Consider the following 21,836-nt stretch of genomic DNA (forward strand, 5'->3'; position numbering starts at 1 on the left):
GACTTGTCTCTTGGATCAGGTGGGCTGTCATTGTTAGTACTAATGATGTTCCGGCTGCTCGATATGGCTTCTTTGGCCTCAATCTCGTCGCTTCTCTTGGAGACTTCATCGACTTGGACATTTCCGACGATGGCATCCCGTCCCTGCTGAGGGCTAGGCCGTGAGAGCAGCTCTCTCAGCTGGAAAAGCTCACTCCGAAGATTCAGAATCTCGGAATGGTTGGATTTGATCTGCTCCAGCTGCGCGCTGTTGTCAACCGGCGGCAGACCGAGCCTTGGCTTGGTTTCAAACTCGCATTGGTCTGCCCTTCCCGTCCTCAAGCACCTGCGGCAAGGCCGGTTTCGATCACAGGAAAGCTGCAGTTGACTCAATGATTAGAGAAACATTCACGTCGCCGTCATAATTGAGAATTTGAGCATTTCTCTCGTCTTGGGGTTGCGTACCTTTTTTTCGTCTGCATTCGCCGCAGCTCAGTTGGAGACGCTTCTTCCTGGTGCGTCCATCCTCGGCTATGGCCCTGGAGCTGGCAGCTGGAGCTGGAGCTGGAGCTTCCAAACTGCCACTTCCTTTATCTGACCCGTTATCGGCTATTGTCGGAGCCGGGTACACCCTTTCCGGATCATCAGTCATCGTCAATGGATCAAGAGTCTGTCCCTGCATTCAAATTCACGTTCGATCTTCATATTAAAGTCGAAAAGAGAGTTGCCAGGATGCGCAGCAGATGCGGCAGCCAATTGCTGGCGCGCTATGATTGGGTGGCTTGGGAATCGATCCGATCATCTCCGATCGTGCGCTGCTCCACCATCGCTAATTGTGGCAAAATTCTCAACACCATTCTCCGAAGCTATGCCTAGAAGAGTCTATCAATCGATCCTCCCTCGCCTTTACACCGAAAACACCGCCAAAGCATCTCGTAAATCGAGCTTGGGTACATGGCCTGATAAGAAATGGACCCTTCCATGCTTTCTTCGCGTCAGCTTTGTGGATCGTCAAGTCGGTGAATACGGAGATGACTCGCTACCATGTCAGTCATGGCTAAATAAATACACCGACGGCTGCTGGATATAATCTAATTTTCCAAGCTCAATCTACGCTCGGCTATCTTGCTGGTGTGGCATCCCTTTTTGATCGAGGCGGTTCTACTTGAAGAGCTAACTTTATCTTGTGACCATGTCTTCGGGTAGCACTACCGAGATCGAGTCGGCAATCTTCTCAGGGGGAGAAGGGGGTGAAGGAGCCAATGAAAAGGCCATTGGAACTCCTATCGAAAACAAAGACCAGCCAGTCCATCATGAGTTCCCAGAGGGGGGGCCTCAAGGCCTGGCTGGTTGTTCTGGGATGCTGGTGCACATCGTTTGCATCTTTTGGCTATGTCAATTCTTTTGGGTGAGTGCCAACCGATCAATTTGGGTCAAGACTATGGCTAATCAGATGTTCTCTTGATAGAGTCTACGAAACGTACTATCTGCAGACATTTCTGTCTGACCGTTCTCCGTCAGACGTTGCCTGGATCGGCGCGATTCAAGCGTTTGCGCAGTTCTCGGCGGCCATGGTTAGCGGCCCAATCGCTGATCGACACGGGCCTATGGTAAGAACCAGTGTTTATTTGAATTTGAATTGCGACTGGGGAGTTTGAATTGTCTAACGTTTGGAATACTATAGGTTGTCATCTGGCCATGCTCCGTTCTCCTCGTTGTAGCCATGATGCTTACGAGCCTCTGCACCGAATTCTACCAGTTCATCCTGTGTCAAGGAATCTTTCTAGGCTTCTCATCCGGCCTGATATTCACTCCCGCAATATCAGTCGTTGGACATTATTTCCACAAGAGACGTCCTATAGCCATCGCTTTTGCCACCACTGGCTCTCCTCTTGGAGGACTCATCTATCCGGTCATCATGACAAACCTGCTGAAAAACAAAAATGTTGGATTCCCATGGGGTCAGCGCGTGTGTGGTTTCTTGACTTTGTTTTTGCTCGCTATTGCAGCAGTCGCCATCCGACCAACATCATTAAGGAGAAAGGGGCCTCTGATTCTTCCAGAGGCATTCAAGATTCCTGCTTTCTCTCTACAAGTTGCAGGCATGTTCATGGTCATCCTGGGGCTCTGGACGCCGTACTTTTACCTAGCAGATTATGGTTCGGCCCATGGGATGTCCGAAAATCTTGCATCATATTTATTCGCCATAATTAATGCAGGTTCGTTTGGGGGTCGAATCTTTGCCGGCACCGTTGCTCGGAAACTCGGCCAGTTCAACGTCATTGCTGTTGCTGCTTACGCCTCAGCCATATTGCTATTCTGCTGGCTCAAGATCACTTCATCGGCAGGGTTAATTGTCTTGTCTATACTATTTGGCGCTTCAAGCGGTATTGTCATTGCGATGATGATGTCCACTCTTGCGCAAACGGCAGACCACCCGAGCAAGGTAAGCCGCTGCTTGCTTTCGACAATATGCCAGAGTGCTGTCTAACATATGATAGATTGGAACGTATCTAGGAATGTCTACCTTTCTCATTGGATTCGGCGGTCTGGCTGGCACACCAATCACTGGAGCTCTGATTGAGAGATACCATGGCTACTCTCAAGGCATCATTTTCAGTGGAGCTGTCCTCATGGCCGGAGCTGTGTTTCTCACCTGTGCCAGATTTGCGTTCTCCAAAGACAAGCTCATCGTATAGGTCCGCTATATTTATGTTGAACCTAAAGTATGTCAGATGCTCAATAACCTTTCGACCCCCTTTGACACTAACAAGCGTATTAGGATACCAGCATCGAAGCCTTTTCTATAAAGGATCTCCCCTCTTCACGACTTCCGTGTCGATACTTTATCACCAATAGAACTGAGAATGTACATTTTTAGAAGGCAGCTTCACAGCAGCGCGCCAATAGCGGCCGAACCTCGTTTCATCTACGCATACGGTTCCATCAAGAGCGGGGCCGCGACAAATTGGAAGAGCAGAATCGAAGACTAGATTTTGATGGTGGCCTAAAAAGAATATAGTTGGTCTACCGCGGTTAATAGAGGTTGGCCAGTGGTAGATATTGGCGCCGATGATACCCTCTGTTGGGCTCATGCTTTCTCGGCGCGTGGCTCAGCATGTCTCACTGAGTCGCAAATATCATAAAATCTTTAATACGTTTGTACCTACTCATAGACATGTCTCTGTGTGAGCTGTTCGTTTCGGTGGTTCAAACATGAATCTCCACTCATCTCTTGGCAGGAAATATCTTTATATTATACCTATTACTTATGATTTGACCATTTTCGCTAATCTTATAGATGCAGAGAATGGACCCACCGCAAATATGTCCTGACATTTCCCAATCAGTCTTCAAATTCACGGTCTTCTTGCTCAGCGTCTTACATGAATCGCGTAGTGCCTTCACAGATGAGCTTCGCGGCAGCGTCCGAATAGCCGCCCACCCTAATTTCGCTCCATCGCGATGGTTCCATCGGGAGCGGGGTGGCGGATATTCGACCATCAGTATCGCCAAATCAAGCCGCGATCATAATAGCCTGAAACAAGATAGATTAAGCCCATCGCGCTTAATGAATGTCTATTTGTGGAATTGTCCGCTGTCGATGATGGCACATCTGCTGGTTTCTCTATAGAAACTATGGACGCCCTCTCAATACGGCTCTACTACTGCATTTGTTCATCTAATTCTTACAATGGCACCTTCTGTTTCCAGCCTTCAATATGAATCAACCTCCGCTTCGCAAAGCAGGAGGAGCCCGAAAGGCGGGTTAACTTTCCGGATACGAGGTGTACCTCTAAGCTGGGATAAAAAACAATTGCAAGTCTATCTAGAGCACCAAGAGCCCGATTTGCAGCCACTTGTCAAATCTCTTGCGTCTGAAGTGGATGGCTACTCTAAAACCGCTACCGTAATTTTCCAGAGCCCATTGCCTGCGGAGAAAACCAGCAGGCCTTGGAATATCTCACTGCCGGAATCAGACAACCATGATGACGACTTATCTGTCTCAGCCCTACCTTTGAGAGTAGATGGGGCCTTTCTCGGCATTACTACTCTGTTTGCGCCTCCTGTAGAAGATCATGGTGTTGAGTAAGTGCAAAATTTCTAAGAGACCCCATCATATTGACTTGGTTATCAGTATCGTCGCTGTCTCTGGCCTTGGTGGACATGCTTACGGGTCCTTCAAAGACAAGAATGGGAACTACATGTGGTTGCAAGATGCCCTTCCATTTGATATCACTGATGATGATAACCATCATCCAATGGCCCGTATCATGATATACGGCCATAATTCGGCTGTTCCAAGAAGTAACAGTGTGCAAGATATTGACGACTTGTCCTCCGCATTACACTCAAGCCTCTTATCTCTTGTTCAGGCTCCACAGCCAAAGCCTATTATTCTTATGGGTCATAGCTTGGGCGGCTTGATCATCAAGAAGGTAAGTCTATTTTACTTGAGTCAAGCTTATTCTTCCCGATCTAACATTTCAGCAGGCATTGATCAATCTGTCCAAGTCTCCCAGCCAGGGCGACCAAACCCTTTTCCGAGCGATTTATGGGATCGTCTTTTTCGGTGTTCCACATGGCGGTATGGACATTGCGTCTCTTATACCCATGGTCGGTGATGGGCCTAACCGTCCCCTTGTCGAGTCGATTGGAGCGTCGTCTTCTATTCTAGATGATTTGGAAGTGAATTTCCACCCGTCTTTGGGTGGTCAGGGAGAGAAAGAAGTCACTTGCTTCTACGAGACAGAGCAATCGCCGACCGCGCGGCAGGTAAGTTTGTTGATGAGAATTGATATAGGGTACAAACACTGATACCCGAGTCAAATAGGATGAAAAGGGCAGATGGAGCATGAGCGGCCCTCCAACCATCCTTGTTACCGAATCTTCAGCGGTTCATTGTCGCTCATGGGAAAATGATAACATTCACATACGCCCTATCGCACGATCGCACTCTGATATCGTCAAGTTCGGTCCAGGCGACAGTTATTATAAAGATGTCCGAGATAGGCTCTACGGACTCGTTCAGCGAGCTATGATGCTAGAAGCACAGTGAATACGTCTAATTCGCTGTGAGTGTGAGATTCGCTGTGGAATAGGACAACGAATGTGAAGTATCAGCGTGGGAAGTAATATTTAAGTAGAAACGACACTATTTCATGAAATTTGCAGTCTCTATAACATCTTGCGTATCCCTGCAGCTGGAAAAAGAAGTTTCAAGGCCTCTCAAAGCTCATTTTACAATTTAGGTGTATCATGTTGAAACTCCAACCCTCAGCTTATTCAGAGCATCCTCATATTTTGCCGGACTATGATCCGTCAACATGCTCGTCCCGAACCGCACCTCTCCAAAGCGACCCTCCACATCCTTCACATACTTGAGCACAATCCGCTGCGCTGGCCGTCCAATATGCTCCTCGTCCAAGAGTAGAAAAGCATCTCTCCTCAGCACACGCTGCGTCTCAAGGGTAAACACCTCGCCCGGCGGGAGGAGTTTCTTGCCCTTCATGCTCGCCCTCATATTCTCCAGCGCAGGAAGCATCCACCTCTCTTCATCGCTCACGCCTCCGCTGCTGGCGACTTTGCTGGCGCTGCGATTAAAGTACCACCTCTCTGAGACATTGTCTTGGAGGGCATTCCAGATACGCTGGCGGATTTCAGACTTTGTGTTGTTTTCGTCGTTTTTGAACGCTAGGGCAACGCCTTGAAAGTCATGGAGCAGGCCCAAGGATAGATGAGGCACCAAATCGTTGCCGTGTACGACAGTGGTAATGAGGCCGCGGGTGATTTGACGCAGAGACGATGACATGACACCTGGAGGGCCATATGCATATACGTGTATGCGGCGACCGGACGGAGGGCGAATCTTGCTGAGCCTCACATTGATGAGAGCCTCATGCGGTGGAGGCCTAACTGTGTATGGCTCAGCGGATGTGACGAAACCAGGGCCACAGGGGTTAGGCTCAGACAACATGATTCCCAGCAGCGAGGTAACGCCAGCTCCCAATGAGTGTCCGCACAACACGAGCCCATAATCGGGGAACTCGCGGAGAGCTTCTTGGAGTGTGACCAAAACACGGCCGTCATCGCCATATAGTAGCCTCCTAGCAGAGGCATGAATGCCCTTGTGAACGCGATACCCCTTGCCTCTCCAGACCAGTCTATCGTACTCGCAGGTCAGATCCGCCAGCACGTCTTCAAATCCCAACGTACCCCTGCAGGCAAGCACAACGGCCTTGGCTGCGTGGTCGAGTGAGATGTAATGGACAAGAGGAACGCCAGATCTGGTAGAACCAGTGGCGTCGCTGCCACCTTGCGGGTCAACGAAGGAGGCGAGAAGAATATTGTCAGTCTGCGACTCGGTGTGATGGGCAAAGTGCCGTACGTCGTGATGGATTCCATCCCAAGCGCCGGGACTCGGTGTGTCACTGGAGATGCCAGTAAGCTTAAGGAAGTGCGAGCCATAGCTCGCTGATGAAAACCGCATGTATCGAGTAATATTGGGAAGCAGATGGCCTTCAGGGAAAGTTCCATCGACAAAGCCTTGCGTTTGGAGAGAATGCAGCGCGTCGGAGGTGTTGTAGGCGCTCTTTTGAAAGTATGAAGACAATACCAACGATGACACTGAATCGTTTGTGCCCGCGCTATATATGCTAGTAGCATACGACCGGTTTCGACGATGGCCACCGGGTGGTTTAAGATAGACGCTGTAGTGTTCGGTGGGTGACCTTGGCACTAAATCGCCTGGAGGGGACGCGGATCGTAATTCCCTCGCTACGTCTCTTAGGGAAGGTTTTGCGTATAGGTCTCTGCCACCGGTATAGTCCAATGGGACTGATTCCTTTGTCCAGATATGGGAAACGGACGGGCCGTTTCCTCTAAGGATATGTTTTAATCCAGCCTTTTTGTCGGGTGTCCTGGAAGAAGCCCCTTCGGTCCTCTTCCCACCATGGCTCCTTCTACTGGTATCTTGAGACTTGTGGGTGCGTTGTTTCTTTTGGTTTTGGGCAGGCAAATCTTCCAGATACATTGGCTCTTTCGAAGGTGTAGATGTTCGAGAAGCAACTTTGGCGGAGTCAATGTTGTTTTTGCGGGAACTCGATTTAGTTGGTTTCGAGAAGTCATGAGGCTGTGATTTGTGGCTTTTTCTCTTATCCTTTGCCGGAACTGGCGGTGGGAAAGCAAAAGTGGCAGACGGCGATGTGATAGGAGATGCGGGAGGTGATTCGTCTTCGGGGAGGGTGATTGTAGGCATCTCTGTCAGAGTTTCTTCGCTCCCAGAACTCTGATAATCGGTAATGGCTTCGACGACTTCTTCTTTCGGCTCTTCTCCGCCTTGAAAAGACGTGGTTTCCTTCTTATTTCGATTTATCTTGTATACCACTCGATAGGATGATGTAGATTGATCTTGTTGATCTGATGGCTTGTATGAAAGAGCGCTTCCAGAGGTGAGGAGGGGCTGTGCCTCAACAATTTCGGCGCCTGGAGGAGTTGGCAGAGAAAGAAGCCTTGATCCTTGAACATCGACAGTGATTGTTTGCACTGAAGATACAGAGTTGGAGATTGATACCGCGGTGCCCGGAGCCACAGTGGCCATAATCTGGCTCTTGAGGCGGGATATGACAGCTTCGTCGTCTTCAGTGTTGTTCATGGAAGAACCGTTGGAGGGAGGCGATGAAACGATGTCTTTTTCTTGGCTGCTGTAGCCCCCACGGATCTCACTATACACCTTTTCATCAATATCAACCCGATCTCCGTTCTCCAGGACAACCACATCCCATATAATCTCTTCATAGGACTGCCTTCGGCGCTCTTCTTCAGTCGTTTTTCGGCATGCCCGCTGTAGATAGGCCAGCGTGCTCAGAGCAAGAGTCAGGTCAATGACACCAACCCTTTCTCCTTGAAGGCCTGTTGTGGGATTCTCGAATTCACGGCGAATAAGAGTGACGATGCTGGCAACTGCGCGAGAGGAATCTGTTGAGCCGAGGAGCTGGTCGAGAGACGTCAAAAGTAGTTGTGAGCCTGCGGAAGCAGTAGAGATGGTTGTGCCCGTAAGCCGGAAGCTGACGGAAGTCCAAAAGACCGCCTGAGTGACGGCATAATGCAAGTTTTCGAGGCTGCGCTCTAGCACCGTCTCTGCTTCTTGGACGGCCAGCTCGGTTTGCGATTGCTCAAGGGTATCTTTGGCGGCTCGGCTCATGACGCCTTCAATCATGCCCCGGGCCAGCCCCAGGCCACCGAGGGTGGTGAATCTTGCGGCATCGAGGCCAGCATTGCTCACCACGGATCCAATGCGAATGGCGAGCGACGTCGATCGAGTGGCAAGGCTGACGGCCTGAGCAACAGGCGACGGAAGAAGCGTTGGGCCTTGCATATGCTGAGGCCCCTGCTTGGAGGCAGTGACGGCATTTGTCGTCATTGTATGTTTGCGAAGCGATTCGTTATGCTGATTCAACTAGATTGGATAATGCAAATTGCTGAATATCGGCATGTTTAAGTGCCGCCTCGACAGGAATCAATCATCGGTTCGAATGCTTGGGAGACTCGAGCCGATTATTAGAGTTCATGTAAACATAAGCAATGCAGGCGGGCATCCTTACCAAAAGTCAATATTGATTGCAACTTGGTGCCCATCGAGTTTCACATGTGATTCCAGCCACTTGGGCCCCTGGGACGGCGATATCAGCCACCAATGAGAGGATCCCACGTCCAATTCGACGCCCCGTAGCAAATTTAGATTGAATTGATGCAGGCCATCACATTCGACAGGGGTCTGTTGTGTCGACACGCCATCGATTTGTGGCGAGTTTTTGGCAAAGCTGTTCATGCAAGACAGGCTGGCCGAGGCACGATTGGAATGTAGTGGAATGGGGCAACATGAGGTGATGAAGATGTGGCCCAGATACGGCTGAAATGCAAAGATAGAGAGTAAGACATCAACAAGATTTTGAATTCCAGGTCGTATCCAAGAGCCGAGGACAACAGCCATGTTGCTGTGTTGTCACCGTTATCGGTGCTTGAATGGTGACTCAGCTTATGCCGATACTGCACCTTGGAGGCAATAGCGAACTGCCCCAGCGCCTGTGCCCGCTACAGATGCCCACTACGGTACCTCATCGCCCCCAAGTTTCATTTCAGCGCCCTTTGTTGAATTTAGCCGTCTCTGGACGAACTGCCAGCGGCATCTAGAGAAAAAGACTGCCCATAAAATGATGCTACAACGCTTGTTTAGTCTGAAATGTTGTCATCTTGAGTGTAATACTACTTTGAAATAGCTCGTCTTCTGCTGCTTCTGCCGTCTTTTATGAGTAATCGCGTCCGCTGCGTAGATATAAGCGTTGTCACAGAGGCTGATGGCCTCAACGTAGCACATGTAACTTCCTCCAATTGAATCTTGAAACCATGGCTTCGAATTCATACAGCGCCGAGTCCCTCTTCCGGGTCGATGGCCTCGTTGCCGTCATCACTGGCGGAGGCTCTGGTCTGGGCAGAATCACGGCCCATGCCCTCGCTGCCAACGGAGCGAAAGCGGTCTACGTTCTTGGACGGCGAGAAGATGCCCTGGCGGCAACAAAAGACACGAGTCCCAGTCCAGAGGTTATCAGACCTCTTGTTTGCGACGTCACTTCCAAAGACTCTCTGAAAGCGGCCGCGGATCGAGTCCGTGAAGAGCTGGGCTACTGCGATGTCGTCTTTGCAAATAGCGGAGCGATCACGGCGGACAACTCGAGCATCATGAGCAATCTCAACAACCTCGATCTCAAGTCCATCCAAGAGGGACTCTGGGCGTACGACATGGAGGATTTCACGCAGTCTTTTCACGTCAACGTCACCGCGGCCTTCTACACTGTCCTTGCATTCCTGGATCTCCTCGACGAGGGAAACAAGAGGGCCGTCGTGCCGCAAAAGTCCCAGGCCATCATCACGGGCTCTGTAGCATCCTATTCACGCCTACCCAAGGCGGGATTTGCCTACGGCGGCAGCAAGGCAGCGGCGGTGCAGGTGGCCAAGCAGCTCGCGACGCTGCTGGCGCCGCACAAGATCAGAGTCAACTCCATCGTGCCAGGAATATACCCCAGCGAGATGACTGAGCGCGATATCAAAGCTTCGTCCGCGGATGTTCGGCGAGAGGGGAGCTTTCCTGCGTCTTTTGTGCCGCTGGAGCGGTTTGGCAGGGAGGAAGAGTTTGCGGGCGCGATGCTGTTTCTGACGAGCAAGGCGGGAGGATACGTGGATGGGAGCGTGCTGTTGACAGACGGAGGACGGTTGAGCATCACGACATCTACGTATTGATATCGAATGTCTTTGTCGCGGTAAATAGATTGTGTATTGTATCCAAGACGTTAGCAAGCATTTCGACAAACATGTTGATTTCCAGCTTCATCACAAGATTTCAATTTCCATGAGCACGTACGCGTACGAGTCCAACTAGTTGCTACGACTACAGAACTACTGAAAGAAAACCTCTTCTTCGCTGCCAGGGCAAGCCCCAGCAAAGCAATGAAAAGAATGTTCGCGTCGCCTGGAGGCAGTGTAATACCAGGGACACTGTGGGCAGAATCGTGTGCAAGCACAGAGGAAACCACCCTGAAGACAAAAATAAGAATAATCACGATTGGTCTCCTTAGAGACCTTTCAGAGATTAAACTGAAAAGAACAGATACTACACTTGATCTAAGCCAAAAGGCAAAGAGAGCTAAAGAAGAAAAGAAAAGGAAAGCTTCGCTTCGGCGGGCGGGCGAGGAATATATAGGCAGGCGAGAGCGGTGTGTGGTGGGGCCTGGCAGAATTTTTCGGAGGGCGGCGAAGCTGGAGCTCCGGATGAAGCGCGTTTATGGCCGCGGTTGGGTTTGTGCGCAGCAGCGAATTAGTGAGAATTGGCATATTGTGTGAAGAAACATTGTCCCGTTTCTTGATTTCAATCGCTTTTGGAAGTTTGTCTGGTCACAAAATAGAGTGAAATATGTTGAATATTGGACACATATCTTGCAGGCCTTAGAGCTAGAATAGAGTGTCTAATATCAAAGTAAGCCACTCGTTGATACTCTCAAAAATCCGTAATATCTCGTACTATTTGGCAGTACATGTTTCTTCTTTACAATATTCAGAATTTGTCTCAAACGTATGGCATACGTAGCATGGCGTCCATTGCCAGCTTGAGCTCTATTGCGCCGCAGGGATCAACTGCTTATCTTATCGCTGTGCTTGCACCTGTATATTGGACAATCGCAAACTTGACAAGACACAACTGTGCACCAACAAAAGACTAATCGATAATGTCCTCTTGACATCTTCAAACGAGACGCTTCCCTACCCAAGATGTGAGGCCCCATGTCGCGATTACTCAGTTATCCACTCGTACAGCATCGTTAATGGCGTGCATGCGGGGATGGTCTCTGTGATTATGCACAACCACATCATTCGCGCCGATTCCATCCCCGCACTTGACCATGCATGTATGGACTCCAATCCTTGAGACGCTCGCTTTCGCTTCTCTATCGGCTCGCTTTCGCTTCTCTATCGGCTCGCTCACGGCTTGACAGGATCGATACGCTCTCCTTATTAGCGGATTCATAGCTTGCGGCTGTTCGACATCATGACATTGACCAAGTCGTTTTCGGTCTCTGGAAAAACTGCCATCGTAACTGGCGCCGGCTCAGGTCTGTATTTCTGGACATGGGCCTAGGGTGTCAAAGTTGAGCTTCAATCTAAGATGATTTTTATCAGGCATAAACCTCGCATTTGCCCAACTTCTTCTCTCCCACAAATGCAATGTCGTATTTGCAGATTTGGAGCTGCGGCCAGAAGCAAAAGATGTCGTCTCGAAACACCAGAGCGAGGACAAAGCTCAAGCCTCGTTTATCAAAACGGACGTAACCTCGTGGACTGATCTTTCCAACATGTTTAGTTTTGCGCTTGAGAAGCATGGAGACATCGACATTGTTTGCCCGGGCGCAGGTGTGTACGAGCCTCACTGGTCGAATTTCTGGCATCCGCCTGGCTCTAGCGAAAGTCGAGATGCGGTCGACAAAGGTCACTATGGGCTGCTGGACATCAACCTGACGCATCCTATTCGCGTAACGCAAATGGCGATATCGCACTGGCTGTATCCTCGACCGCCAACTGAAGGCTCCAAGTTCACCACAGCGCCGCCCAAGGCGTCTCCCAGCAACCCCAAGAGGGTCATCCACATTTCGTCAGTTGCCGCTCAGATACCCGTCTGGAGAGCTCCGCTGTACGCCGCATCCAAGTTTGGTCTTTCGGGCTTTGTTCGCAGCGTCGCGCGGCTAGAGCCTCTGTTTGGCGTGCGAGTCAACGCCGTCGCGCCTGGAATCGTTCAGACTCCTCTCTGGACGGAGCATCCAGAAAAGCTGATCAACATTAATCTGTCCCAAGACGCATGGGTGACTCCGCAGGAAGTGGCGCAGGCAATGCTCAGATGCATCGAGGACAATGAGAATGTCGGAGGAACAGTTTTGGAGGTTGGCGCTGGCAACACTAGAAAAGTCGATGCATTCAACGACCCAGGCCCAGACCGAGATCCCAGAAAGGGGCTGATTACCAGCAACAATGAATTTGGCGATGGAGAAGTGCTTGATTGGCTCCAGGACGAAGGCGTTTGGGGACCTCATCTATAGGTCATTTGGGCCATCGTGTTCGCACGAGACGTGCTGATTACACACGTCGAGTTGTGTAGGCTTCATATTTCTTCAATGACGCTGGTTCAGCCTTGTGGAGGCGTGAGCAACCAAGGCACATGGTCAAATAGTCTTGACGGAGACACATGCTAAAGTATACAAGCATCATAAAGCATTACAGGAGTTCCTCTGCCAGCAGCGCAAAGTGAGAACTTGCTTCGTTTTAGCATCGCCGTCCCCACCCAACAAGAATGTGTGCATGATTCCAAACCCCATGAACTGCAAGCGCTTACAGCTGAACCACGCCCCACGGGCCTGCACATCTTACCCGCGATCATCCGAAGCCAGCTCTACGCCCTATCGCGTGCGATTCCATGCTTGCTTCTTCCCCCCCTGGTCCGTCTATTTTGTGTGCTTATTTTGGCGCCTCGCAGCGGGCTAATGATTGGGGGCTAATAGACCTGTCATGGGGGGCTGCAGCGCATAGTACGGCGCGCGAACCAGATAGCCTGGAATCAGGAGTTGGGATATTTGGCATGATTTGTTTTGGATATTGGGAATCCCTACGAAATATGCCAAGGGAAGACTGGCCGGCTATGACAGGAGGGCATGCATAAATAAGGGATGCCCATCCCCTCTTCGGAAGGAGAAGACTCAGTCTCATTGTGCTTCTCATTAATCTGGCGTCGCAAGCCTATTCGCAAATCTCAAGTGCTTTTACACTCAAAGCTGGTTCTCAGTCTCTATATCCAAGAACCAATAATCATCTTTCAATACCGCACAATGGCTTCTCTTATCCGCAAGCTCTTCCGCCGCAAGGAGCCGGCCCCGCTGGTCTGCTCTGTGGCTCTAGATGACGAAGGAAACCCTGTTGGTGACCATGCCGACCATGTTCACACGGATGCCTGCTTCGTCAACTTTGAGCCTCTTGCAATTGCGGAGCTGTTCCAGTCGCAATCGTGCCAGTCGTGCCCTCCAGCCCTGCCCGGCATCCATGCCGGTACCGCAGACCCCAACGTGCTGCTCTTGACCTATCCCGTCACCATCTTTGACCACACGGGCTGGAAGGATACCTTCTCCAGCCTCTCCAACGATTCCCGCCAGCGAGCCTATGCCAAGAGGTGGGCTCGAAACAATCTCTTCACTCCTCAGGTCGTCGTCAACGGCATCGTCGATGGCAGTGGCCGACAGAAGGAAGAGATTCAGGCCCTTATTCAACAGGCCCGAGAAGCCTCCAAGGCTCGCGACTTCCACGTCTACCTGGACGCAAACGATACCGAAGTCCGTATCGACACGGACAAGCAAGAAGCTCCCCCGCACGAAGTGTCGTACATTGTCTACACGCAAAAGGAGCAGGTCGTCAAGCCTACCAAGGGTATCAACAAGGGCAAGAAGATCCCCCACCGCAACGTGGTGGAATCGGTCACCAAGATTGGCGACTGGATCGGCGGGAACGCAACTTGGTCTCTGCCTGCGCCGAGAAGTGCGCTGGGTCCGGACCAGGGCGCGGCGGTTATCCTCACGGAGGGAGGCCTTGGAGGACCGATTATTGCGGCGGCCAAGGTTTAAATTGAAATATGCAGATGCAACAGATATGATGATGTTATGATGATGGGGAGAAGGAGTTGGAAGACAAGTTTCATGTTATGTAGCTGAGATACCACAAAGAGACGAAACCCTCTTATATGTACTTTTGTTCTGCCATTTATTATGCCAATTTGCTTTGGAATATTTTACCCTTGCACCGTGTTCGGACATGACTTTTTCCTTTTGAATTCTCCTTTTTATTGATGTCAAAACTCCTTGAATGAACTAGTCTCGCTCACTGCATAACGGGTAGGGCTGCGTCCAGGTTTGCAACACAATTGTGGATGCGCCGAAGATGATACATGAAGTATACGAAGAAGAGCATTTACAAGCTACAACTCTTCACAGAGCTGGATACGATTTGTGTTACTGTATTGCAATTGCGTCCTTGACATACAAAATCCTTTCCACAGAAACGTGACATTCTTACCTCTACGACCATTCTCAAGTTTCACTCTTACAGAGATTGGAATTGAACTTTGACTTGCATACAGCACAACGCCAGAGTTGAAATGGTAAATAGCGATGGGGGCAAGCCTATTACTGTTACTGACGACTTATCAACGTGCCAGGGGAACCTGTGATAGATGTCATTGCGGAATAATCAATATAACTTGAGCCAGCAGAATGCCTGATAGACATGTCTCTATTAGCCATGACTGATCGATAGTTGACGCCTTGCTGTCAAAAGGAGGGCCCTGACTATGTGGCACCTCGCTAGGACAAGTGCTTATCCTTCGCGCCGACTATGTTGCCTTACTCAAACATTTGTAACCGGTCATAGGCGTAAAAACAAGTCCACATATCAGAAATGCGGAGTGTTACTGGGATGACCTATGCCCGGATTCCGTTAGCATGCTGTCGGGTCCGACAGAGTGGCTCGAACTAATGTGTTATATCTGGCATAAATTAGCCGCCAGTGGTCTTACAATGACGATGGAACGTCTCTTTGGTGGCACTGATAGGCGAGCTTAGCGATGGTTGCGGTCGCAAACGATGATTGTATACAAGGACCCGGACAAATACCTTGGAGTGGTCAAACGTCCTTTCGCTATTGTTCTCTTTGCTAATTGTGATGACTGCTCGTGTGCTCAGCCCCCATCATAGTGCTACTATTTCGATCTACTTTACCGCTACTCTAAGCTGTTAGCTCTTGCCATCATTTCCTGATTCAGGAAATAGGACGAGCAATTGCTTCATCGACCTAGCTTACTATAATCGGGTAGAGTGTGCGCATATTTTGTGCGCCTAGCTCTCTGATTTTCAGGGGATGAGATCCACACGCGGCTACCCTCGTCGTAGAAATGACAGTGGCGTATCAAACTTCCGCACTTGTATTAGAGGCCGAAGCCAAAGCACCTTTTTGCTGCCAGATGCCGCAGCTCGGGCTGTGCGTCTGTCTCGAACAACGGTAGCCGTACTTGTAGAATCCAGGTACGACGAGCAGTTGGTTGGAATAAGCAGCCATTAAAGTTCATCTCCCAACCAGATCTGAAGCTCCTCCAGCACTGCACGTCTTTTATATCGCATCTTGTTTATCAGAATCTGACAGCATTCAGACACCCACAGCCGAATTGAAGCCCGAATGAATTATTTTCTAGAAGCGATGGATTTCAAAGTGGCAGACGCCATCCCAAGCTAAACTCCCACGATAAGCTTAGCTCCGTGCTTATCCTCTATCCAATTCTTCCTACCGGCGCCGATCCCTAAAAAGCTGCTACCAAAAATGCATGTGCTCCAACTTCCATTCTCGAACCTGAGCTCCCATCGTCAAGCCTGTTGAAATCTTCCATCCACTGCCATCTCAGTCAATCTCGGGCGCAATGGAGCAATTTCTCCTTTCGGCCCAGCACTCCGGGTCCATTAGCCACGCCCACATCTTTCAGCTTCCGCAGTCGGCCGCAGAGCTGGCACGAGAGGTTCGCATCACGGTAGCCATTGTTGCCGTTGCGTGGGTTGCAGTCACGGCTATAAAGCAATTTGGTTGGAGGAATCAAGGGACAAGATGATGGGATAAATCTGAGTTGGAGGATCTTGCTGGTAAATGTGAGATTGGCATTGTACAGAGTCTCCAGTTCGCGGAGAAGCTAATTGAAGCTGCGCTCTAGAGATACACATGATACCCACGATATGCTTGGAGGATTAGATTCATTGGACTGCGATACAAACTTGAGCCAATTACACGATGGACTATATATTGAAGAACACTGTTTACCGCCACGAATATGCAACACACAACGCTCTGAAGCATACATGCGACATTGGGATAGCTCGCCAGCCCTCAAGCAGCGTCATGCCCTTACGGCCAGCAGGTGGAAGTTGATTGCCACTGCTGCTCAACTGAAGATGAGTCTAGGCTCTTCCCCGGCAGACAATTTGGTCGTGCTTCGGCCATATGACGGCGCGATTCAGAAGCGAATGTCTCTATGCCTTGGCGCAGGACTAGGTACTATATCACAGCAGTGCTGCGAATACGGATCAGATTCAACATGGACCATTTCTGATGTTCTTTGAAGCGATGAACAGCGCATTGGCTGTCTCCGTCAGTCATTCTTACATTCTTGGAACAGAGGCGTAAACAGGCTCTCTGCCGGTGCAACGTTTCACGCCCTCTTCTAGTCGGTGACGAGCGTCTGTCCATGAATATTGGTATAAACTTATGCTATCTTCAGTAGATATTTCAGACACGCTTCTTATTTTTGATATTGAGAGTATGCTTAAGAATGCGCGATGCATTTGGGCCATTAATGTCTGCCTGCATATCACTTGGACCCCAATGGCGCATCAGGTAGAGAAGCCATGTTCGTAACGGCCTGTTTTTTAGAATCTATAGCGTGCATAGAATATAACATATAATACAGTATATCTAACTGTACATCCTCATGCTTCGTAATGCCATGCGCAATTGATTTTCCCAGTCGCTCGTATCAACAATGCATCGTTCCGAATGATTTCAGTCAATCGCGAAATCTAGCTTTTTGGGCAGATTTGAAACGAAAAAAATGAAGAGAAAATAGAAAACAAGAAAAAAGAAAAACAGCAGAATAAAAGCTTTCTTTTGTGCATCGGCATTGAAGAGCTCCTGGAGTTGTTGGATTGTCAGCTGGGGTGGCGCTCTGGTAGTGTGCGCAGAGTGCGAATGAAAACACCAAAAACTTGGGGGGCGCGCGCGACGATGCAACCGACAGCTGCAATGGAAAAAATTAAAAGAAGCACCAAGAAATGGGATCAAACGGTCGAGTTTGGGCCTCATCAGGCTGTTGCAGCTGGATGGAGTGGCAGCAATCGGGTGGTGGTAAACACCAAAAATCCAGCTGGCAGGCCAAAACGCGGTGGCGGCTGGGATTAGGAACCGGCCGCAACCGCCAGAAGAAAAGAGGAAAACACCAAATAATGGGATGTCAAGATTGATTTGGCGATAATGACGAGGATTATTGCATTAATGATTATGCGAAAGGCGCTGGATGAAACCACCAAGTTTGAGCTGACGAGATACAGATTCACGATGATGAGGATCTGAACGCTGGGTGACATGATGGAATCGATCGCAGAAAACACCAAGAAGAGAGCGATTGGTATCGCCATTGGTGATGTAAGAGTCAAATCAAGTTCAACATGATGTGAAAAGCGTCTGACGAAACCACCAAAGTTGAGCTGATGAAATCCGAGTTGATGATGATGGAGATCTGAACGCTGGATGAAGTGATCAGATGCATCACGAAAACATCACGGAAAACACCAAGAATGAAAAGATTGGTCTCGCCATTGGTGACAATTGGTGATAATGAAGAGCCACAAAGGATCAAGATGAAGGCAAAACTACCTGACGAGGAAGTCGCGATCGCATCACCAAGGTCCAAGTTGATGATAATATGGACGAAATCGTCTCTAAGAAGACGAGACTTGCCAGATGAAAACACCAAGAAGATATGGATTGGTATCACCATTCATGATAATTAGGAGTCAAAAAGAAACGATATAAAGGCAAACATGCTGGATGAGGTGGCCGATATCGCATCATCACGGCTCAAGTTGGTGATGATTTGGAAGGAACATCTTCTGAAAAGATGCAAATCGCTGGATGAAAACACCAAAATCCCATGGTCAAGACGTCTTCCCCAGGGTTACAACCCAGAAATCATCCAGATTTGAGATCTAAAAGGTCATGATCAAGCAAAATAACCCTGAAGAGGATGCCAAATTGAAAGTGCCACCAGGGTTACGGCGCCTATTTATGGCATTTCTAATCTCAAATCCGAGGGCGCCCCAGGGTTACAACACCGAGATTCAGGGTTACAACATCAAGATTCAGGGTTACAACGCCAAAATCTTGACAAAATCTCTGCGTAACCCTGAAGATGGCGATAATTCAGCGTCAAATAACCCTGAATCGAGACCAAGATGCTCCGATTTAACCCTGAAGAGGACGCCAATTTGGACCGCCGCCAGGGTTACGGCGGCCGTTTATGGCATTTCTGATGTCAAATCTGACGGCGCCTCAGGGTTACAACAACAAAATCTTGACAAAACCTCTGCGTAACCCTGGGGTTGTGATGATTTGGCGCCGAATAATCCTGAATTGAGAGCAAGATGCTCCGATTTGACCCTGACGAGACTGCAATTTCTCAAGGTTTTGCCCCGACATCGCTCGAATTTGAGCGTTGCAGCCCAGTGAAAGCGTCCAGAGCTCCGATATAAGAAGCTGATTCCCCGATATAAGAAGCTGGGTCCCCGATATTAGGAAGTCTTATAGTGCATAACTGCATGAAAATCCCGGTATAAAAATTGCGAGCCTCGCTTGAAGAATCTGGATTTGCGATTTTGGACTCGAAGCTGGGTGGTTGTAAAAGAAGAAAACACGGTTACGGCCATCTATAGCAGGGAAAGTAAGGGATATTTATAGCAAGTAATACAAGAGAAGCTCTATTGATGATATAATGGAGATGAATGAAGCTATTGTCTTTTATTATTGTGGCAAACACAATGGAGTGGCATGTCTCAGCTGTGGTGAATTGGCGATGCATCCAGTCAGCTGTAGATGAACTTGATCTCACTCATCGCATGCACCCTTCACATCCGCTGTATCGTTCCATTGACACGCTGCCTGCTTCCTATAGATGCTGAATTTTTAATCCTATGATGATTTGTTTTTCTATTTGTTACCTTACCCAAGGTGATGTGCATATATTCGCAGCTGGCCTTGATGCTCATCGTCATGTATGGTCGCACGACAGAAAGCGCTGCATCTCCAACAGCTCCAACGCACAACGCATTTGTTTCACTCAAATCCCCAGTACTTCACTCGTAGGTACATGTACTTCTTCCACACTCAGTTTCACCAAACCTGAATTTTCTGTGTCGCTCACCGCCACCGGATGCATCACCTCTCTTCCCCGTCGCCACCCTCGATAGAATCTGCAGGGCTTCTGCCAATCCAAAGACGCAAAACCCTGAATAGAACCTCCTCTTTCGCGTTACACAAAGAATTCATCTTCATGCAATGCACAGGAACGACATCCGGTTGGAGAGAGCTCTCCGGAATGTCGGCCCGCGATTCCGGATGAAAAAGCAGTATTCAGCAAGGGTTGGCAGTGATGTTCCCTGGCCTTTGCATGAAGATGCTGGTCGGATATGCATGTGATGTACGGAAAATCTCCTTGCTGCACCGAAGCACGCAAAGACCCCTTGTATGCATGTAAGTGGTGGCATTCGCCTAGGATCGGCACACACAAACCACAAGCGAGGCTGAAAGGACCCTTGTTGTTAAATTTTCGTTGCTTTTTTCCTCTTCAGCTCGAAATCACAAGCATTCTCTTGTTCTTCAGCAGGTAATTTCCAAAATCTCCACCATCTGAAATCGTAGAATTACCAATAGTGGATTTCTTTTACGTCTCGAAATCCTCCCCAGATGCTTCAACGTGGATCTCGAGGCGTCCTCCGTGCGAGCTTCGGCCGGCTCCGAAGCCTGAGGTCCACTGAAAAAGTTTTGGCGTCGACGGCTGCCCGTTGGAGCCCCTCCCCCTCATGCCATTTTTGGTGAAGAAGCATGGATCTTTCATCTTTTTGTCTAATAGCTTGCAGATTTGGATCTCTAGATTTTTTAGACGAGGAACTGAGTCGAGCCTCGCTTAGATAAATAAAAAATTCTCCTTGCCTTGTTCAATACTGTCTTACCCTTGTCCTTTGTTTTTTGTCTTTTCTCCTCCTCCTTTGTCTACCTGCTGTAGATCATCCTCCACAACACAATCACCATCCATCATGACATCCGAATCGCAACAATCCCAGCCCTCGATGGATCTCCCCATCATCGACCTCGACGTCTACCTCAACAACCCTCCCACCTCTCCCCTCGTCCAAGCCGAATGCTCCCGCGCCGCCTCCGCCCTCATCACCTACGGCGCCCTCCTCCTCCACGACTCGCGCGTCTCCGAGGCCGACAACGACACCTTCCTCGACCTCCTCGAAGACTACTTTGCCCAGCCTGAAGAAGACCTGAAACGCGATGAACGGCCGGAGCTGAGCTACCAGATTGGCGTCACGCTTGAAAACACCGAGAAGCCGAAATGTGCCGTCGACGAGCCGTGCCTGGACGTCATCCAGCGACTGGACCCGAGCCAGCGGCCGCTGGACATTTCTGCGCATTCGCCAGATCCCAAAGCTCGCTTCTTTTGGAGGATGGTGGAGCTGCCGCCGTATGAGACGCAGTTTCCCGGCTTGAATACGGACAACATCACGCCTGATGCGGCGCATATCAAGGAGCGATGGGCGCCGACAATGAATCAGTGGGGAAGCTCCATGAAGAATGCGTGAGTCTCTCTGTCTTGGACGTTGTGTACATGTCCCAGTCGGCTGGGCTCAATAATCTGACAAAATAACAAAACACAGTGTCTCCAAACTATCCGAAATGGCAGCACTCGGCCTCGGTCTCGAAGCCGACTACTTCAGCAACGCCGGCCGTTACGGGTTCGTTAATCTCTCGTCTCCTCTTTTCCTGACTCTGTTCCCAATACTGATTCTATTTATAAAACAGCCCCCATCTCCTCGCCCCGACTGCCTCTGACCTCAACAAATACTCCTCCCTCGACACCATCCTCGCCGGCTTCCACACCGACCTCAACTTCCTCACCATCCACGGCCGTTCTCGCTATCCCGGCCTCAACATCTGGGCCCGCAACACGGGATCCCGCATCCCCGTCAAGATCCCCCAGGGCAACTACCTCCTCGTCCAGGCCGGCAAGCAGATTGAGTACATCACCGGTGGGCTCATCAAGGCTGGATACCACGAGGTCGTCGTCAACGAGCGCACCATTGAGACCATTGAGAGGCGCAAGGTCGAGTTCCCCGATAGGCCGCTGGTGAGGATCTCGAGCACGCTGTTTTGGCATCTCAACTCGGACTTTGACTTGGTACCTGTGCCCAAGTTGGCGGAGAGGGCGGACAAGGTGCGCGAGGAGCAGGCTAGGCTGGGACGAGATGAGGGCGAGCCGGCAAGGTATCCTCCTACAAAGGTTGGATACCAGGTTCAAGAGTGAGTGCTGCCTGGATGTTTTTGACTTCCGATATACTGACACAGCTACTAGTGAGCTTAAACACATTGCTTTGATGGCATAAAACGATGGCTTGAGCGCTT

The 21,836-nt window shown here is 49.8% G+C and overlaps 8 protein-coding genes across 8 annotated transcripts; 7 read left to right on the forward strand and 1 right to left on the reverse strand.

Moving 5' to 3' along the window:
- Positions 1 to 1,291: 1,291 nt before the first annotated feature.
- On the forward strand, positions 1,292 to 2,677 carry TrAtP1_002180 (uncharacterized protein; the record flags this gene model as incomplete). Its single annotated transcript, XM_014085550.2, has 4 exons — positions 1,292 to 1,386; positions 1,447 to 1,588; positions 1,663 to 2,424; positions 2,480 to 2,677. The coding sequence occupies 4 exons, from the start codon at positions 1,292 to 1,294 to the stop codon at positions 2,675 to 2,677; spliced, it is 1,197 nt and encodes a 398-aa protein (XP_013941025.2).
- A 995-nt stretch (positions 2,678 to 3,672) lies between these two features.
- On the forward strand, positions 3,673 to 5,037 carry TrAtP1_002181 (uncharacterized protein; the record flags this gene model as incomplete). Its single annotated transcript, XM_014085549.2, has 4 exons — positions 3,673 to 4,067; positions 4,117 to 4,417; positions 4,473 to 4,754; positions 4,813 to 5,037. 4 exons carry the CDS (start codon positions 3,673 to 3,675, stop codon positions 5,035 to 5,037), a joined length of 1,203 nt encoding a protein of 400 aa, XP_013941024.2.
- Positions 5,038 to 5,235: 198 nt separating this feature from the next.
- TrAtP1_002182 (uncharacterized protein) lies at positions 5,236 to 8,400 on the reverse strand (the record flags this gene model as incomplete). Its single annotated transcript, XM_066111344.1, has 1 exon — positions 5,236 to 8,400. One exon carries the CDS (start codon positions 8,398 to 8,400, stop codon positions 5,236 to 5,238), a length of 3,165 nt encoding a protein of 1,054 aa, XP_065967418.1.
- Positions 8,401 to 9,241: 841 nt separating this feature from the next.
- TrAtP1_002183 (uncharacterized protein) lies at positions 9,242 to 10,661 on the forward strand. Its single transcript, XM_014085548.2, has one exon. The coding sequence runs from the start codon at positions 9,384 to 9,386 to the stop codon at positions 10,272 to 10,274; it is 891 nt and encodes a 296-aa protein (XP_013941023.1). The 5' UTR covers positions 9,242 to 9,383; the 3' UTR covers positions 10,275 to 10,661.
- Positions 10,662 to 11,577: 916 nt separating this feature from the next.
- On the forward strand, positions 11,578 to 12,619 carry TrAtP1_002184 (uncharacterized protein; the record flags this gene model as incomplete). The annotated part of the gene is made up of 2 exons (XM_014085547.2): positions 11,578 to 11,641; positions 11,709 to 12,619. The coding sequence occupies 2 exons, from the start codon at positions 11,578 to 11,580 to the stop codon at positions 12,617 to 12,619; spliced, it is 975 nt and encodes a 324-aa protein (XP_013941022.1).
- Positions 12,620 to 13,243: 624 nt separating this feature from the next.
- On the forward strand, positions 13,244 to 14,188 carry TrAtP1_002185 (uncharacterized protein; the record flags this gene model as incomplete). The annotated part of the gene is made up of 1 exon (XM_014085546.2): positions 13,244 to 14,188. One exon carries the CDS (start codon positions 13,244 to 13,246, stop codon positions 14,186 to 14,188), a length of 945 nt encoding a protein of 314 aa, XP_013941021.2.
- Positions 14,189 to 18,371: 4,183 nt separating this feature from the next.
- On the forward strand, positions 18,372 to 18,746 carry TrAtP1_002186 (uncharacterized protein; the record flags this gene model as incomplete). The annotated part of the gene is made up of 1 exon (XM_014085545.1): positions 18,372 to 18,746. The coding sequence occupies one exon, from the start codon at positions 18,372 to 18,374 to the stop codon at positions 18,744 to 18,746; it is 375 nt and encodes a 124-aa protein (XP_013941020.1).
- A 1,718-nt stretch (positions 18,747 to 20,464) lies between these two features.
- TrAtP1_002187 (uncharacterized protein) lies at positions 20,465 to 21,817 on the forward strand (the record flags this gene model as incomplete). Its single annotated transcript, XM_014085544.2, has 4 exons — positions 20,465 to 21,012; positions 21,092 to 21,169; positions 21,237 to 21,734; positions 21,787 to 21,817. 4 exons carry the CDS (start codon positions 20,465 to 20,467, stop codon positions 21,815 to 21,817), a joined length of 1,155 nt encoding a protein of 384 aa, XP_013941019.2.
- Positions 21,818 to 21,836: the final 19 nt, after the last annotated feature.

The sequence above is a fragment of the Trichoderma atroviride genome, chromosome 1 (assembly GCF_020647795.1).
Source record: "Trichoderma atroviride chromosome 1, complete sequence".
NCBI lineage: Eukaryota > Fungi > Ascomycota > Sordariomycetes > Hypocreales > Hypocreaceae > Trichoderma > Trichoderma atroviride.

Excerpts from the sequence above, each read along its gene's own strand:
- TrAtP1_002183 (XM_014085548.2), top strand. The coding sequence starts at position 9,384 with ATGGCTTCGAATTCATACAGCGCCGAGTCCCTCTTCCGGGTCGATGGC.